The sequence below is a fragment of the Xiphophorus hellerii genome, chromosome 5 (assembly GCF_003331165.1).
Source record: "Xiphophorus hellerii strain 12219 chromosome 5, Xiphophorus_hellerii-4.1, whole genome shotgun sequence".
NCBI lineage: Eukaryota > Metazoa > Chordata > Actinopteri > Cyprinodontiformes > Poeciliidae > Xiphophorus > Xiphophorus hellerii.
In genome coordinates this window covers 22,155,752-22,175,070 of record NC_045676.1, presented here as the reverse complement: position 1 = coordinate 22,175,070, position 19,319 = coordinate 22,155,752, and the positions used below count along the sequence as shown (strand labels likewise).

At 43.1% G+C, this 19,319-nt stretch overlaps 2 protein-coding genes across 2 annotated transcripts; both read right to left on the bottom strand.

Annotated features, from left to right (window-relative positions):
- Positions 1 to 14: 14 nt before the first annotated feature.
- Positions 15 to 8,750, bottom strand: ogal (O-GlcNAcase like). The gene is made up of 17 exons (XM_032562387.1): positions 8,424 to 8,750; positions 8,202 to 8,253; positions 7,611 to 7,708; positions 6,430 to 6,560; positions 5,436 to 5,607; positions 5,257 to 5,355; positions 5,032 to 5,171; positions 4,813 to 4,957; positions 4,116 to 4,193; positions 3,771 to 4,030; positions 3,531 to 3,696; positions 2,317 to 2,402; positions 2,102 to 2,194; positions 1,959 to 2,029; positions 1,278 to 1,398; positions 1,055 to 1,184; positions 15 to 290 (listed from the first exon to the last, which is right to left on the bottom strand). The coding sequence occupies exons 1-17, from the start codon at positions 8,473 to 8,475 to the stop codon at positions 148 to 150; spliced, it is 2,037 nt and encodes a 678-aa protein (XP_032418278.1). The 5' UTR covers positions 8,476 to 8,750; the 3' UTR covers positions 15 to 147.
- Positions 8,751 to 9,071: 321 nt separating this feature from the next.
- Positions 9,072 to 18,344, bottom strand: LOC116719742 (peroxisome proliferator-activated receptor gamma coactivator-related protein 1). Its single transcript, XM_032562386.1, has 11 exons — positions 18,086 to 18,344; positions 17,169 to 17,243; positions 16,365 to 16,535; positions 13,437 to 14,826; positions 13,144 to 13,197; positions 11,135 to 11,891; positions 10,886 to 11,062; positions 10,539 to 10,602; positions 10,339 to 10,460; positions 10,113 to 10,264; positions 9,072 to 9,507 (listed from the first exon to the last, which is right to left on the bottom strand). The coding sequence occupies exons 1-11, from the start codon at positions 18,179 to 18,181 to the stop codon at positions 9,407 to 9,409; spliced, it is 3,159 nt and encodes a 1,052-aa protein (XP_032418277.1). The 5' UTR covers positions 18,182 to 18,344; the 3' UTR covers positions 9,072 to 9,406.
- Between the last annotated feature and the right edge of the window lie 975 nt (positions 18,345 to 19,319).

Sequence of the window (19,319 nt, the reverse complement as noted above, 5' to 3'; positions counted from 1 at the left end):
AGGAACGCCAACGATTCACTGTGGATGTTTCCAGTTTATTGAAAAAATATCCTTACAGAGATGACGTTGACAAAATGTTAAAGACAAGGCGAAAGACTTGATTCAAACTGATGAGCGTCATTTACCGACATCCTGAATGCCTTCGCGTTACTGGAACTTTGTTGCCATGACGACGGCATCCTGAGGCAGACTCTTGTCCACGGGAACGTGCTTGAAGGAGCCGAGTTTAGAGTAGAAGTCGAGCATCCTCCGGTCACTCTGCCTCAGCTCGCAGAAAACTCCTCTGGAGCCTGAAGGTTAAACAGAGAGTCAATAAGAGTCTATCTTTGATCAAATACACCGGGGGGTAAATTAAAAAAAATACTTTCAATTCAGGAGTACACATTCAGGCAGGTCTAGTTTTAAAGGTAAGGTGACGGTGATCAGGATCAGAGGCAGTAGCAGAATTACAACATGCTTTTACTGTAGTAAAAGTAAAAAGCAGCCATCCAAGACATTACCCAAGTAAGAGTAAAGAAGTATTTGGTAAAAAGACTACTCAAGTACTGAGTAACTATCAAAACATCAATAATTTAATATCAAAAAATGACCTAAAATGAACCAAAATATAATGTTATGTGGAAATTCTAGTTTTAAGGACTAAAATGAAAATCTGAAAAAAATTACAAAAAACAAAAACATTTTTCCAAAAAGATTTTACTCAATATAAAACTTTAACAAAAACGGCAGGTGTATATCTGGTGACTTTTAAAGTTAAAACAAGCTAATTCTCCATTAGCTTGTTTTAACTAATGGGAAGGGCAAGCGTAGCAATGCTTCACACTAAAATTACTCAAGTAAAAGTAAAAAGTATAGAGTAATAATACTCCTACAAGTAAATTTTTTCCAGAAAGAACGCAACTATTTACTACCCAACTCTGATCACGACTCATGTAAAGTAAAGTAAAGCAGCAGCAACAGAGCTGGGCAGGTTTTCCTCGGGATAAACCTGTAGACCAAAAAAGATTTGAGTTTTACTGACCAGCACTCAGAGCTTTGAGACAGAGCGACTTACCGCTGCTCCTGATGGAGGACAGCAGCTGAGTGACCATACGCCTGGCCGGGGATGGATCAGTGACCCGAGGCAGCACTTGGACCACAACCAGGGAGGGGTAATCCTTTAACAAGGCGTCACTTCCTGGCCTCTGGAACCACAACGCCACATTCGGTCAAGTCACACTTTTTTATTTCCACCAACTGTTGTAGAAACTAAAACTGGGATGTTAAGTTTTGACCACCTGCTCTGTGCCTGCAGCTTGTTTGGCATCGGTGAGTGCCAGCGCATATCCACAGACCCCGATGTCATCCTCCACAACAAGAGCGCACTGTGGAGAGGGGGCGACGTCCCCCAAGGACAGGCTGCAGACGGCCAGCAGAGCACATTAAGACACAGCTCACAGGACGAGGAAATATTTACAGCACAAACACTCATCACTGATGGCTAACTGGCAGCTCCTAGCTGCTTTGTTCTTGGTTTTTTGTGTGTGGATATTTAATAATTTCAGACCTGATAAATAACTGTCAAGATATTAGCCTGAAATGAAATGTTAAAAAAGAAAAAAATAACAATAAAACTGGGTAAAATGAAGAATGGAAGTTTCCTTACGGAGGGAAGTACAAAGAAAATGAGTGTTATTAATTCATCCATTATCTTCTCAAACATGAGCAATTCTTCAAAAAAGGAAGAGAAATTATTCTGTCCCAAATTCACATCTTTCACAGTACAGATTTAGGAAAACAAAGTCTAATACTCCAATTAAAAAAAAATATCTGAGTTGGCTATTGTTTTTCTAGTTCTTTGGAATGATCAAATCTTAAACTGAACAATATTTTATATCTAGTTTGAGAATATGTAGCCACTCTTTTGGTCCTGTTTCCCCTAAAACAAAAACAAATATTTTTTGGGGACTTCTTCTTACCGGTCACTGATGAGTTTGGGGCTTTGTTCCTCTCTTCTCTGCATCTCCTTAAAAACCTTCTGCACCTCAGCCTAACAGAACAGTTTTCATGTTAGGTCATATTTCAAATACAACCCAAACGGTGCCTCGGTGATGGACCTCACCTTGTCGTCGCTGCAGTAAGGACGTATGCAGTAAACTGCAGTCATGGGAGGATGTTTAAATAAATCCCTGTTGCCATGTCCTGGAAGCATCCTCTGCAAATTCAAACTAACATTTTAACTTTGACTTTCTCCAACTTCAGTTTCTTCATTTCCTGCAGGCATCGAGTCATTACTGAATGTTATTTTGGAAGAAGTCACTACCCTGGTTTGGTTACCTGGAACTCTCCGGAGAGACCTCCTCTGAAGCCCCACGGCTCCGGATCGTCGGTCAGTATGTGAGCGGAAGGTTGATCCTGACCTCCTGTGGAAATAAACACACGATATAAACAACACACTTCTCTTTAATAAACAGCAACTCGCCGGCTAACATGTACAGTTTTTATAATTTTGGTTCATTTTGATAACGGTGACTCACAGTTAATGAAAATAAAGCAGCTTTCTCAAAACAGGTTTTATGTTACAGCCTACATTTATTATGGGGAAGACACTGAACTTGAAGAGCGAGCCATAAACAGTCATTGCTAAAACAGGCTGCCATTTCACAGTTTGGTATCCAAGCAAAGTAATGAAAAGTTTAGTGAAAGGAAAACATTTGGTAACAATCTTCTTGATGGAAGAAAATTTAGCATTTTATCTGGACTTGAAGCTCCAGAGAAAGAACTTGAAGTCCAGTGTGACGTTTCCACAGCTGGTGATGATTTTAGCTGCCATGTCATCAGCTGGTGTTGGTCCACTTTGTTTCATGGAGTCCATTTCTGCTCAAGCTTTATGGAGATGCTGATTTCATCTTCCAGCAGCACTTGGTACCTCTCCAAATTCCCTGACCTTTAACCCCACAGATAATCTGTATGTTGTTGTCAAGGGAACTGCAGGGCTGTGACCACTTGGCACAGCAATAATGGGTTGACAAACAAACAAATCCTGCTCTTGAAAAACATTACCAGTTTTAATAAGGCTTTTTGGGACACTAGTCACAAAGATTTGTGTTTTGTATCACTAAATTGCACCCAGTACCTGCATTTAATCATATTTTAAAATTTATTGATACTCTTATTGAACAAACAGAGGATAAAACAGTAAAGCTAACAATCCTGACAATATGGACAGTTTTGGGCGGTTCTAAGCTTAATTGGATAAATCTAAATTCTTGTCGTGATTCATCACAATAAATGATAAACGTCACAATAAATGCCCAGCCCAATAGCCTTAAGCAATATAAACATTTTAGAGAGCCAAATTTTTTTATTTTTAATCAACACAAATAAAATCTTGAAATGTAATAAAAAAAATATATAAAACATACGAGTGAGGTTTTTAAAAAATATTAATAAAATAAACTTCTAATGACGTGAAACTTTTATCAAATTTGATCATTCTCATTATGCATCCTGCCTGCTAATTGTCCTTCTAGCAGAAAACGTTTTCCCACCGAGAGTCTTGACGTAGGCTCGAGCCAGTCCGACGCCGCTCTTGATGTCGCAGATGTAGTTGTAGAGGTCGTACAAAACGCTGCGGTTCGGGGCGTTGGACAGACGGTTGAACATCTGCACCACCGCGTCGCACATGACGTCGAACTTCCCTGCCCGGCCGCGCCACTGAAATCAAAAAGAAATATTTCATGAGGAGAACTGGGATGCTCCAGGAAGTGTTTAAAAAAACCCTACCCTACCTCCTCTGTCTGCGCTGCAGCAGCCTCTCGGTGGGTTTTGAGCCAGTCCAGCTCCTCCAGCATGCTCCTGGCCGTGGCCCCGTGCTCGTACGGCAGGTAGAAGAGGTCCGACAGCAGGTCCAGGTCGTCCAGAGTCAGCGGCTCGGCCGTGTACAGCGGGTTGTCTCCTGGTCCGGGAACGTAGAGGCTCTCAGCCACGTCCGTCTGCATGGGCTCCTCGTCCGGCAACGCTTTTCTGAGGCGAGCCGACCGACAAGCACCTGCAGGCATGAGCCGATTGGATTCCTGTCTCGTTGGTTTTCCTGAATTTTGAGTTAATGGAGGTAAACTCTGGCTGTACTCTACCTCCCGGCTGATCTGCGCTCATGAACTCCTGCAGCCAGTCTGAGAGGGCCAGAGCCAGGGCTCCCTGAGGGCTGTAGCCTGGAGGCAGAAACAGGGAAGGTCGTTCTCAGGGTCAAACTACACTGTTATTTAACTGACACATAGATGTACCGCATTCAAATGATGATTAGAGATCAATCCAGACTTTTGTGTTTTTTCCCTATTTATAACTTTCTTAAAAAGTTATGGATTTTGTAACCAGTCTTCTCATTGTCTCAATCTTAAAAGTGTCACTATGGGCACAGTTATCCTACTTCCTCTTCTTCTGCAGACATTGCATGTAGTAAAGAAGCCCCACAGGACTATAGGAGAATCTAATGAAAGCACGAGGCTTGCTTCTCTAAAAAAAAACACACATTTTATGAATACCTTAGTGTCCAAAGCTTCAAAGATGTTTGAATTTTCCGATCTTCCTTAAAAAAAAAGGTTGTTCAGTCATACCTGAAGACTCATCTCTGGTTTAGTATTTGGACACTACAATGTATAAAATGTTTTTTTTTTTTTTTTCAATATAATTTTACTACTCCTTAGTGGTTTTAATGAAGAAAACGCTGATGATTTTTGAAAGGGTCATAAACCAGGAGTGTCCAGTTTACCTTTAGATGTAACCCAGTACCCCTACATCTCACCCAAATACAAGACAAAAAGCAGAACTCACCCATTTCCACATCACTTCCTCCTCCAATAGCTGAAGATCTACACCATGTTGCCAAAGTGTGGATGGCCACGAAGTTTAGATAAAACTCACAGTTGGGGTTTGTGAGCACGCCTCTCAGTTTAGGAATCAGCTCAGTGGGTCGATCCTTTGCAAAGATGGAGTAAAGCCGATCATTAACGAGCTCATACAGGCAGCAGAGATGATTCTGCTGATGAATACCTTATACGGTCCCAGGAAGAGCCGCTGAGGATCATAGTCATTGGCATGAATATTGTCCCAGATGACCGGCGCCCTCTTCAGGACTGCCGTCACCTCCTCTATGGATTCAACTGAGATTTTGTTGGACACCACTTTCGGACCTGAGAAAAAGCAGCAAAAAAAAACTGAATAGATGGACCCGATCTCTGATTAATACACGTGGAAATAAACTGACTATAGCCCCACCAGTCCACAGTATGTCAATCCCAGGCAGGAGCTTTTCCCCAACGGTCTGCAGATATGAGGATTGAGGCACATTGGGGTTGCAGAAAGCAGCGCAGTAGTCTGGAGACCCAAAACAAGTCAGAAGCAGGTGATAAAAACGTCACAATTTAGCATTATTTGCTGCTTTAGAGGAGCCTGACTTGTTGGGCAGAAGAGGAAGGTCTTGGCGTCTCTCAAGTGCTGGTACACCTCGTTGGTGATGGCCACCTGGGCGTGGGCGAAGGAGCTGAAGGCCTGCTTGTCCGCTGGACACATCTCAGTCTCAATGTCGTCAAAGAGCAAAGAGAAGGACCTGCAGCCGAACTCCTTCACCTGAAACACAACAGCTGTTTAAACACGCTGGGTCGCTCAGCAGGATGAACTCACTAAATCCGAACGACTTTGGCTGCTTGTTGCCATCATAAAAACAGGAACTGCCACACTGTGAATTTACTGACTGCACTTGTTTACAATTTGATGGGAAAAAAACAAAAAACTTGTTTCTGCCGTCAAGCAGACAGTTACATGAAGATATTTTTAATCTGCTGGTTGAATCAGGGCAGGAAGAGATTTGAGTGTACAAGGGGTAAGAACACCGCCTTCTAAAAGTATTCACACCCTTCATTGTTAGTTTTCTATTCCACTGTCTAATTCAGTAATTTGCAGGTCTGCTTTTGGCTCCAGTTAGAAAGTCTTTTTGAGGTCGGGATTTATAAACTTTACACGTCTAGAGACTGACATCTTTGCTCATTTCTCCATTACAAATATGTTGGGTTGTGCAGACTGTCTGCAACCATCGTTTTTTTTTATTCTCAAGCATTTGATCTGTACTTTGACTGGGCCATTCTAACACAAATATGCTTCGATCTGAACTAGCTCAGTTCTCTGCCTTTAGGGTTGTTGTCCTGCTAAGAACTCCAACTGGTTTTCTTCCATGACTGACTTGTTTTCAGCTCCATCCTCCATGTTTGTGGATGCAATATGAGGAAAAACTTTGAGCTGGGAGGCAGTTTAGGCACTGTAACTCAAAAGGTATAAAAGTTAAAGATTTTATGCCCACTCGTAAAATAAATGCTCCGGGAACTATAAAGCTAGATACAGTCAGCGGTTTCATCTAGCCTGCTCCACCCTGAGCCTCGGCTGCCAAAGTCCTACCTGATCCAGCTTCCTCTTGAGAGCTGCGACCTCCCTGGGGTTGGAGAAGGTGATGTCCAGACCCGGAGAGATCGCGTAGATGAACTCAACCCGATTCTTTTCGGCTGCTGAAATCAGGGCCACCAGTTGCTCTAGGAGAAAGGGAAAAGATGGAGGCAGGTTCCCTGATTTGTCTTGACAGTTACCAACACAGATTAACTTTAACACACTTCCTGACAATGTCCAAAGATGAGGTCAGGCCACAAGAGGCATTTTTGTAAGAATAACGAGGCAGTAAAACCTGAAGGGTTATCCTGAGATTAGACGATAAATTCAGAGGGTTAAACATCAAACTTTAGGGTGAAACATCCTTGATAACAAGCAGAGATGCACAAAGCTTAGCGTTTAAACACCGTCTCCATAGAGATAAAGAGGACTCAGAGTGGGACTTTGAATTAGGCCTGCAGCTGACCCTTGAAGATGGCTGATTTCTGTGTCTGGTAAATCATTTCTGTGTGGATGTGGCCATACATTTAGTAACACTATCCTGCAGTCGGTGCTCCATTTACAGCCAACTGTCAAATGCTAGCAGGTTTTCAAGAACAAGAGAAACAGGCCCACAGCATCACGGATCCTCCGTTGTACATTACACTGGGAATGAGGTGTTTTTCACAACCTTATTCTCGAAGATCAAAGCTGAGCGTTTAGGCAGCAGCCCACCTGAAGTCTTCATTGTGAGAAAGTTTAATCTTGTCCTCTTGGTGTAACGATTTAAAACTTTAAATATAAAAAAAGTTCAGACGAAGCCATTTTCTTGTACACTTTTCCTTACTTGTAAAGACAAGCACTAAAACTTTTTTCTTGTCTTGCGTTTCCCATTTTGAAGAGAAATTATGAATCTTTCATAACAAAAAGATATGGATTTATAATTTAGAGCTTCTTGATATAAAAGCCTGCAACAAAGATGCCAAGTGTAGCATGAGTGAATTGAAAAGTTCATAGAAAAACAAAACAATTGTCAAGATGGGATTTTTCAGAATTGTTAATTATTCTACTGCAATAACAGCTTTGTTTAGGGGTTTTCGCCCACTTTTACCAGCTTCTCTAAATTGCCCTTAGTTATGAGGGCGTGTATCTGTGTCGTACCCCGCCACACCTCAATGGTAGTGGGCACAGACATCGGATGAATGCACGAAACTGACCTGCCTCCTCAGGAGAGTATAATTCTCTCCAATACATCCGGTGTTTGTAGTCGTCCTTGGGAGCGTACAGGTAGGTGTTCAGGCCCCACTTGTGCTCCCTGGGGAAAACAAACATGATTAAATTACAGATTGCTCTGCAGATATGATGAGGTATGCATGGCTGCCTCAGTGACACAAAATCATTATATCTTGCATTAAATGCAGTTTTAAATGTCACCATATGATAGAACAATGCATCATTATCCCTCAGCTGGGTCAGACATTGGAAAAGGACTTATAGGGGCAGCAGCCCAGGGCCACAATATTTAAGGAGCCAAGAAAGATTAGTTTTGTTTTTTTTTTAATTTAATTTGAAAATCATAAAAGGTATAGTCAATTTCTTTGGAAACAACATAAAGTTATTGGCTGGACTTCATATCTGCCTATTTGTAGTATGAGCTTTTAATGTACTGTAATTTAATTTGGAAAAAAAATTTTTCCTTAGTGAATCGGGGACCAAACAGCTCCAGCCCAGGGCCCACAACCTTGTAAATGCGGCCCTGTTCCTCAGTATGAAAACTCCCAGCAGCAGTTTTGTTTTGGTACACTCACCTTTTAAAGAGCTCTGTTCTCTGCTCCATAGTCCATGGCCGCCCATAAAACCCTGCATCCAGCAAATTTAAGCTTTAATTCACATTATTGCCACAAACAATAAATAACAGCCTACTATAAAGAACCAGCAGATGCACCAGGAGGTAAATCTATGTTGATTTATTCGTCCGATAAATCCACGAGAGGAGTCTAATATGTACCAGGATTGATTAATTATCTCACCTTCCACCACCCCACTGATGAAGGGTCTCTCGTCCCTGCCAGGTGTGGACATGTCCTCGGTGTAACACACAGCCTTCTCGCCTCTTGTTCAATGGAGCTTAAGACGGAAATGGCATGGCTCTGCTCCCTAACCTTTGCTTTTCATCCACTGGTTTATGGCACCGTCTTATTGCAGCATGAGTAAACAGACCTGATTCGCCCAGCTGTGCGGTTGCTGAGCAACTTCACACTAGTAAACATCCGGTCTGAACGACAAACTCTCCTCCGCTCTTCCTTCCTGCCAGCCGGTGCGCGGTGCGTTCCATCACAGTCAGCCGTTAGGTGAGCCGGCCATTAGTGATGACGAAACGAGAGTGGGAGGAGTTTCAGTTGAGACTAGTCAGAGCTACAATTTAATGGTTCAGGAAAGGTCAAGCTTTTATGCATCTTTTAGATAGTGGAACCATAATTACACTTTTAAAGGTTAATACGTTCCCATCTTCAGTTTTCTGTCTCCATCCTAGGAAAAAAATAAAATCAAAATCTATATTCCTACGTCTGACTTCTGAGGTAAATGAAAGGGAGTAAAGCAGGGATGTTTCATGGGGGAAAATAAAGACCGTAGGACGAGGATGGATCAAAAAACTTTAAATAAATACCCAGAATAGAAACAATAAAACATATTTATTTTGATATAGAAAACTTTATCCATGTAACTTTGTGTGTTGGAATGTAACAAACATGCAATAAAACATATTCAGTGCCAGAGCGCTACATAATGATGCTGTTCAACATTCCACCTGAAAAACTGTACAATCAGTGCTGTATTGTCATGTACAAATCAATAAATGCAAACGTGTTCAGCTTATTCATTCAAACCTGGAAACACCCAAAACAAAAGTAATAAAACAAAAAAGACTTTGCTACATTATTGTGAGATTGATGCTCTGGGCTCCAGAAAGTCTCTCTGGATGATCTTCATCCTGGTGCTGCACTCGGCTCTGCTACCTCTTCATTCCTCTCTGGGCCTGTTTCAGCAGTGAGTCAAAGTCCAGGTCTTCAAACCTACTCCTGGGGGGCGGCGGCTCTGCCTCTCTGTTAGCGTCTGAACAAGAAGGTAAATTTAGGTTAAATTCATTTAAAATTACTATTTGATCCAAAATATACAAAAGATGTTTGTTTTGCCTTTTAAGCGGCAGTATGCAACTTAAAGATATATATATATATTTTCACATATTTGTTGAAACTGTCACCATGTTGTGAAGCAGTCAGAACCAGGCGGAGGGTCTCAGCGATGTCAATTATGCTTGTGCATGTGCTGCTCACCCATCCCAGATTTTCTCTGCTACGCTACAGCCGCTTATAACGGTGGGTAAACAGATTTAATGTAATGCTAAGTTGTTCCTCCATTAACGCATTGAGTAGTGTGTACACGAGATTGATCGACAGCACTAAGACCCTCCCCCTTGCTCCGATTGGTTTTGAGTGAAGCATTTCTTCAGACGGTAATAGTAGGTGGAGGAGCTCGATTTCTTCAGATTATCTGTCTCATACTACACAGTCACAACATTTTAACAAAAAATTTTAAAAACTTTTTTTTTTTTTTAAAGTTACATATCCCATCTCTAATGTTGGGAATTAAGCTAAAAGAAATGACAGTGAAATGTCACTGAACACAGGGTTTTTTTCCCAGAAGGCAACACTTCTCACCCAGATCAGCGTAGTTAGAATTACAAAATTGCCTCCGACCACCGAAGCAGAGGTCAAAGGGCAGCTCATCGGGTTGTCTCAGCTTCCCGCCGTTATCAATGGCTGCGAACGCATCCTCTGTGCTGTAGAAAGTCACGAAGCCGTAGTGGTCGCTGTGGGGACCAACCATGGTTTCATGTTAATGCGATTCAACAAGTGAAAGAAACAAGTGACTTTGAGTACTGACCTGCCGTCTCTGAAGTGAAGCGACACGCACTCGACCTCTCCGAACTGAGAGAAGCGTTCCCTCAGCTCGTCATGAGTCATCGTTCTGCGGATCCGGCCGACGTACACCACCCTGCGTTCGTCCTGGGTCACGTAAATTAACATACTTTCAGCCCGCTGAACAAAAACATAACAATATGATATGGAAGAAAATGTACCCACTATGGCTTTGAGTTTCTGAATCCTCATCTCCCGTTCTCTGCTGCGCCGCCTGGACTCCCTGCTGCTGCAGCGAAGGAGAACACAGCAAAACTTAAAACATGAAGCTCATTGTGATTGTTTTTAACATACAGCTACAACGGTGTAAAGGTTTTCATCCATACACTGTTTAACACCTCACTTCAAAGCAGCCATGCTTCCTTGATACCTTTAAAAATAGGAGTGTAACCTTGGAGATCACCAAAATAAAACTTAGAGAATTTTTTACATCAAGTCTGCCTGCGTTGACGACGACCCAAGACTTTTACACATTACTGTGTGACGAGGACTCATCAAGAAAAGTAACTCACGCAGACACATCCCTCCAGCGCCTGTGGTATATTTGTGGAGAAGATGACCGGGATCTGGACCGGGACCAGGACCTGGATCTGGACCTTGATTGGGCCGCGCGGTGACGCCGAGGAGGCGAAGCGCAGGAGGAAGGGGAAGACGAGCAGGAGCTGCTCTCTGAGCGCCGGCGCCGGATCCTATGAGGAACAACAACGTGAGGTCAGAGAAGGTGGCGGTTACACCTGAGGACGACGAGAGACGAGGAGCACCTGGGTCGTTTTGGAGAGCAGGAGCAGGACGAGGAGCTGGAGCCAGAGTCCGAGCGAGGGGACCTTACCCGGTACCTCCTCCTGCTCCGTCCCCTCCCAGGAGGAGTGGGTGGAGGAGTCGGGAGACCGCACAGCGCCGCCCTGCTGCCGTCTCGGCCGCCCCTGTCTGCAGCCTTTCTGGGTGAAAACCGCAGAGCTTCATCTGTACTCGTGTCTGTCTCTGAACCCGTCCTGGTTTGATCCGATCGACGGTTCTCTGAAACCTGATCCGCCGTCCGCTCCGGTTCTGTGGCGGCTTCAGCCAGCTGCTGGGCTTGTGGAGGACAACGCTCAGCAGAACCGCAGTAATCATGATCGCAGCACAAATACGCGTAGATCTGAGCCGAACTGTGAGCGGCGGCAGGCGGCTCCGACTGGCTCATCCGAACCTTCCTGGTCGGAAGCGGCCGCGGTTCGATGATCTGAACGAGCTTCAGAGACAGACTTCTGCATCTAGTGGGCGGGTTCCTCTGGGTGCTCAGGACGACCTCGGTGTGTAGAGGCTCGGGGACGTCCAACGATTGGACGTCTTTCAGAGCGTCTCCAGGGCTCCGTGGTTCCAGCGGCCCCACAGTGGGCTTCAGTGGTGATGTACAGGTCAGTTCTGGTCCTTCAGGCTCAGGTCTGTCCAGGCCCACCCGACAGTTCGATTCGCTGGACGAGGACGAAGCAGCAGGAACTGGTTGGGGCCCGTTATTACAAAGGCCGTTGTCTATAGCTGAAAGGAAAAAAAAGGAAAAACGAGAAAGTGAGAAGATGGTTTAACACTGTGGAATAAAATAATTATTCACAGTGTTTTTACTTTTATCAAATAGTAAATAGCTTTGTTAGTGTAAGCAAACAGAAATATTCAAATTCCAAATCCTTGAATCTTGAACAATTTGAGTTATCACAACATTTAATTTCCCTTTGGGATAAATAAAGTATTTTTTTTTATTGCATTTCAACATAAAACGCAAGACAACATTTAGTGGAAAACACTATAAACACTAAATAGAGAGTTACAATGCTGTACAATTAATCTAAATCCTTACCAGCATCTAACTGGTAAGGATTTATCACAGGGTTGAGTTATAAAAACAATGTCTGAAGCTCTGTGAGAAGCAGTCATGAGTACAAATGGTAACTCTGGAGGAGCAACAGAGATCAACAGCTCAGGTGGAAGAATCTCCTGGCAGGACAATGCTTGGCAAACTTCCTTACAGGAAAAGGCCATAAGAAGTCACGTTTACATTTGACACGAGTTAAAATCTGTAAGAAGAGCAAAAGCTTGTTACCTTTTAAACCAGTAAGTATTTCTGGTTGCCATAGCTACCTAGCAAGGATATATTAGCAGCTAGTTAGCAGTGGCCTCAACTGAAGAGTCTGTCCACTACTCAAACTTTTGCCTGACAGAAAAGTCTCAAGAAAAAAAGACTACATACAATGTACAAGATTAAATAATCCTGCCCCAACCAAATTTAAGAGCCGTGATTAACATATTTAAGGACAACTTCCTTAAATATGTTAAGGATTTTAAGGACAACTTCCTGGGCTGCACAGTGGCGCAGTTGGTAGCACTGTTGCCTTGCAGCAAGAAGGTCCTGGGTTCGATTCCCGGCCGGGGTCTTTCTGCATGGAGTTTGCATGTTCTCCCTGTGCATGCGTGGGTTCTCTCCGGGTACTCCGGCTTCCTCCCACAGTCCAAAAACATGACTGTTAGGTTAATTGGTCTCTTTAAATTCTCCCTAGGGGTGAGTGTGTGTGCATGGTTGTTTGTCCTGTATGTCTTTGTGTTGCCCTGCGACAGACTGGCGACCTGTCCAGGGTGAACCCCGCCTCCCGCCTGGAACGTAGCTGGAGATAGGCACCAGCAACCCTCCCGACCCCATTAGGGACAAGGGTGAACAGAAAATGGATGGATGGAGGACAACTTCCATATGTAAATAAATTAAAGACATTTTAATGCTGTAACTACGTTATCAGCCCACCTTGTGTTTCCTCAAACTGCTCCAGCAGGCTGGTCAAGTCAGCAGCTTCAATACCTGAAAGAACAACAAACCGAGATGATTTATTTTTTCCTGTTCTTGAAAGCATTATTACATTTAGTTTAAGATGCAATTTGCCTTGATTAGCTTTAGAGAAGCTGTAGTGAGGTAAATTGTTCCCTTGTGAGAAGACTATAAAATAAAATCTTTTGTTTTAATTAAATCAATCCAGAAACTCGACCTAGTCTTGTTTTTCTCTGTCTCAGATGAAGTGACCCGTCCTCAAGAGGCTTTACCTGATTGATCAGCAGCACTGTTCTCTCTGCAGTCGTTCTGAGGCGGTTCTGGTTCCGTAGAGTCTGTAAACTCCTCCTGTGACATCATGTGACCCTCTGTGGGAGGCTGATGGAGGCGTGGTGTGATAGCGGTAAACCCAATGTCTGGACTCGACGGCCGCTCTGCTCGGCTCAGATGCTGAGGAGATTCAGGGTAAACAGGTGGTGGCATCTCAGTCAGCTTGGCGTTTACTTCCTGAAGCAGCGGGGTGTCCACAGCTTTACTGTCGTCGTTGGGAGGGGAGGTACTGAGCTTTGGTTCTGAAGATCTCTCATAAAGTGCTGGGGATTCATTTTGGATCTGTTGTGAATACTTGTTGCTGCGCAGTCTAACGAGGACCGGGTTTGGAGGATCGCTACTGACGAGCTTTGGCTTCTTCACTGAACTTCTGCTGTCTGGTTTCCTGCTGCTGGGTGTGGCTGAGTGGTCAGGCGGTGGGCTGGCAGGGGAGGTTCTGGGTTCAGGTTTTGAGCTCTTTAGCCTCCTGTGATGTAGATGATTGTGTAGTTTAGCCTCCTTTAACTTAACATGTTGGGTAAAAGTGCTGAACTCAGCTGCTGTGTTTGGTTTATGCAAGGGCAAGATGGGGGGCAGCTCTTTGGGCAGCTCAGACACAGAGGGCCACCTGGTGGTGTAGTTCCTATGTTCCTCCACCGGGGGTCGTCTATTCAGCCGGAGCTGCCTGTATTCTTGCAGGCTCAGTGATTTGGTTCTTGTCTCGCCTTTCTTCTTCTCTTGTTCTCCATTGTTTCCTTCTGAGGGCTGTGCTGAATGTTGAAGCGCTGAACCTGATGGCTCTTCGAGTGTTTTCCTGCTTTTCTCCTCAATTTCTTCTTCCTCTGATTCATCAAACGATGCCACGTGAACAGGACCAAAGCTCACCCTCTTCTTCTCTCTGGAGGTCTTTCCATTTAGCAGTACACTCTTCAGGAGTGTGCCATCCCCTCTACTTCCACCCTCTTCCTCCTCCTCTGTCTGTTTTGAAGGTGTCTCATCTTCAGACACGACATTTATCTCTTCGTCGCCGTCTTCGGAAGGCCGTTCGTATCGCCACACCTCTTCCTGAGAGAAAAGGGACTTGTTTTTCCTCGGATCATCCTCCTTTTCCACATGCAGCTTCAAGCAATAGGGGTGCATGAGTTTCACCAAACTGACGAGGGACGTTGAGGTGAAAACCTCCACTTCCGCCTTCGCCCTCCTGTTTTTGGAACTGAACAGCTTCTGATTTTGTTTCTTTAACATCTGGGGGCGGCCGTTCCTCTCTACTTTCTGCTCTCCGTCTGAACGGGTTCTCGAGGTTTCGTTTGGTGGCTTGGGTCTTGGTCGAAGTCTGAAAGAAGGCGAGGGTTCCTGAAGAGTAGGAAGACAGAGGTTGAGGTTCAAAAATTGTTTCTCGGACAAGAAGAAAAAAAGATTATAGAGGAACAACACACCATCAACAGCAATCAACAAAGTCCTGGCAGAATGTCAAAGAAATGTGCATTTATGCCAGCGTTTTTAGTCTGCTTTCGTCAAAGTCTAATCCATTTGCCTAGAAAGTCCGGTTCGTTTGGGGAGGTATGAACGCGCAATCAAACTCTGATGCAGACCAAATAAGAGAGCTATAGTCCGCCTCAAAACTCAAGTCTTGGTTCGGCTGAAGTGAACTCTGGTGCATTTTAAAAGCCCAGCTGATCTGAGACTGCTCCAAAAGCAGGAAGCGGACTACAGTGCATGGCATTCTGGGTAAATATGAATTTTTAAAAAAATCGTTTTTATGGTGTAAAGCACTTTGAACTGCCTTGGTGCTGAAATGTGCTAAACGAGCAAAGAAAGGAAACAAGCGTGTCCAGATCAAGGGAGAGGAACGGATTACCAAAGACAAAACAGAAATCATACAACTGGTAAAATCTGACAGCACTCCTTTTTTGTTTACATTCTGTGAAGAAGGAGGTTGATCTAATGTCTTCTTCGGAGGTTTTAGTGTCGCTTCCTTCAATGGTTCTCAGTGCAGCGCCACCACAGGCGAGGGGGGTGAACAGGTTTTTCAAATAGTTTGGATAATTTGACACATTGCAGTATGAAAGACAACCGCACCAGCTGAAAATTTAACAATTGTTGCAACTTTGGTCCCCAATCAGAGAATCAGCCAGACAATCAGATATGAAACACATCCTTAGACACAGAATTGCTTGTCTAAAAATGGTGGGTTTCCAGGCACAGATTTAGCTTTTCAGCTGAGAGGGTGTTTGGATTACGTTTTTCAAATTTTCCTCTCAACTTCCTGTTTTACATCGGCCGTCTCCTGAGTGAATTTCCACAGTGGAACATTGCTGTTTATGCATGTTATGTCTACAGACAGTAAGCACCTGCTTCCTCCTGCTGCAGGAATGTCGACTTAAGTCTTGTTCAGCTGATTTTCGGCATAAACTTCTGGCTCCTCATGCTGTTACAGCGGTAACGCTTTATGACCTGTATAAAGTCACTACAAAGTCCACGGGAAGATGCGAGTGTAAAAACTTTAAAGTGACTTTGTCTCTGCACTCTGCTCCGGTCCGGATTGAAATCTTGTGCTCTGGAGCAAGAAATGTGTGATTTCACAGCCGCAAACTTGTGAAACTGAACTATAATCACTTCAGAGTCTGTGAAACATCTGGATCAGTAATGACTGTTTTCTTTTGCTGCCTCTGAACGATTATGTAGAGAAATAAATTACTTTAAACGGGTTGCTAAAAATAACTTTGAGAGGAAACTTATTACTTAACACACTTCAATAATTCATTGAAGTCCTTTGTTGCGTCAATATTTCGCCTCAGATAAAGAAATGTTAATATTAGTTATTAAAAGCCCAAACTGAATACGACATCGATGCCCATGATTACTCCCACTGTGATTTAGCTTCTCCCCACCTGGAGGCGTGGCTCGTCTGTGTGCTCTGCTCGGTGCAGCAGCTCAGTGTTTGGCAGGACGTCAAAGGGTGAGAAGATCCCGTCATCGTCGTCATCCTGCCCCACTCGGTCCAGCATCTCAGTCAGGGCACACAGCAGGCTCTCATTTTCTTCCTCTGCACCGTTATGACTCTGAAAGAAAAAACCCCAACATCCTCACTTACCCGTCTAATCACGTCAGTGTGATGGGGAGAGCTATTTGGTAGGATAATACATGTCGAGGATCGTGAGTGCAGACTCTGCATGCCAATGTAAAGTTTCACCTCATGAAAAAAGGCAGAAACATCTGAGCCAATTGTAATATTATAATAATATAATTACAAATTAATTGTTTTGCCGATTGCCCGCTGTCCATCATTAAAATGATCCATAAAAATAAGTTATGAAGAAAAGACATTCTGGGTTACATTATCGACATGGATCTCTTCAGACATGGCAACTTTTTATGAACTACTTTAATTCCTTGAAGACAATTAAATCAGAATACATATTGTTGTTTCTTTTTGTTTAATTTGTTTGAAACAGCTTTAAAACAAGCTGTTTCAAATTGATGGCTTGAATTGGACTGACTTGGATACTTATTAATTTTTATACCATTTGTATCTGTTGAACCATATGTCAAACTGCATGTCAAAATTAACAAATAAAGATGAAAAGAAGAAATTAAACTGCAAAAAACTGATTTTTTTTTTTTTTTTTTTAATCTGAAAATTCACAAAATTAGCAGACGGTCAAATGCTTTCATCAACAAGCTTCAACTCTGACCTCTGGTGAAACAGTTGAGTCTTCAAAGATGGACAAAATGGAGTGGTCCACATCTTGACTTCTGCTCAGGACCAGCTGGAGGCACACAAAAGGGAAGAACAGCTCCACAATTACACAGCCAGCAAACAACACACTCCTTTCCCTCGGGTGATGAGGAAAAGCCCCAAACAGTAAAAACTGCCTCTTCTCAGGAAGTTTTAAGACAAAACTCCCCGATGTGGCTACATTTTCTGGGTAATTGTTGCCTGTAGTCAGAAATTTGTGTTGCAGTAATCAGTTAAGTACTGGAGGCTTCTGTTCAATAGACTATTTTCTAATAAATGCATTCATACTGGTAGAGAGGACCCCCTAATGAAGCGGAGGAGGAGGAGGAGTCAGCTGTAAATGAAGGAGCTCAGTAGTACTGCAATTACATAAATACAATAAGATTATGGGAACTCATGGCAACTGTTTAAACTTGTAAATAAAAATAATTAGAGTGTATTTCCCTTGTTAGTAGAAAAAAACCTGCATATTCTTTTTGTGGCGTTTGTGAACCATCAGTGCGACTAACAACCGGAAAGACATTTAAAACGACACTGACTGCTCCAGAGAAGAGTTCAGCCTTTCCTCAGGAACATCCTGTCCTCCAAACGTGTCTGCCACTTTTAATACGCGCTCAGTCAAAAACACAAAGGTGTCATGAGGCCAAATAAATGTCGGCAGAGTTACAGAAACTACTAATTAGGTGTTAAAGCCAGGTTAATTTATCCACTTTAGCCTTCTTCCTGAGCTCTACCTCAGTAGTACTACAGCCACGTGTCGCTATGCGCGCATGTGGCCTCGCGGACCGGCGGAAACCGCCTCACGACAGCGACAAAAAACGCCCTTGTACCACTAGTTTGATGCCGGGTTATGTTAGGCGGTGGAACAGGTACCTCATTAAGGGTGTTGCGGGACGGAAATTCGCTGTCGCCGGCAGCTAAATCGCTCTCTTCGCCCCTCTTCCGCGCCGCCATGTTGCTCCGCCACATGGACCGCTGGCAGGCCGGACGGAGAGACACGTGGTCCACTGGCGGGAAGCGAGCAGCCAGAGCTGATCTCAGATCAGGTTGTAACCACCGCGCGCATTGTGAAGAGCGAGGCGGCGTATCGGGAGTCTGACTCTGGGTCAGCCGTCCGGCTTCTTCCGCACTGCTTCGGTTTTATCTGCTAAAGTTGGAACAGATTTCCCCCCCCCAAGACGAAAGACCGAAACTCTGACAATTGAAGAAGTCATTAAAAACAACCAAAACTCACCATAGTCAGGGACGAATGTATTTAAGATTTCTTTTGGGAAAAAATAAATAAATATAAGAAAAACCTGATAGTATTATTTTGCCTGTTTTTTGATTGTATACAAATTGCGACCTCTGGTGTCAAAATCATCATGACAATTTTTTTAACACTACGTTTGATAATTAAATTTTAATTTTATCTTAATACATGACGCATTATTTACGTTTTTGCCCTGTTTTAGCATTTTTTTTCTTGTTGTTTAAACAGAGTCTTATTCAAATGTTAATTATTTATTGTCTAAAAAAGTGCAAGTATTTCAAGTACACGTGTTTACACACTTGGAGAAAAGACAGTGAGCTCCACCATCCTGTTCAATGGATAAATGGATTATAAGAAGGAATAATACAATGAAACATGCCAAATATACAGCTCACACAAAAAGAGATAAAGAACATTACCAGTTACACTTCATATACAAGAAAATGTTATAATCCTTACAAAAATCTTTGCAAGAAAAATGTAAATGAAAACCAAACATAATTTGGTTCCAAAGGTTATCTGGAGGGAAAGCTTAGATACTGACCCCGTATGTGTCAACTGTTAATTATCATGTACATACAATGTGTGCACGGTTAAATGGCAGGTCTTTATTTTTAAGGATTAATCACCTGCGATAATCCAAAATGTTTATAAACCTAATTTGGACATGTCTTTTGTAAAAATGCTATGTATACACGCAGACATAGAAAGCTTATATATATATATATATATATATGCTTAGTTGAATTGAACTAAGCATATAGTGCTTCAATTGAATTGAAGTGAATTGAATAGAAAATCGCACCAAACTTGTGAAACCTCTTGCTGCTCATTTTGGCCACTAGATGGCAGCAT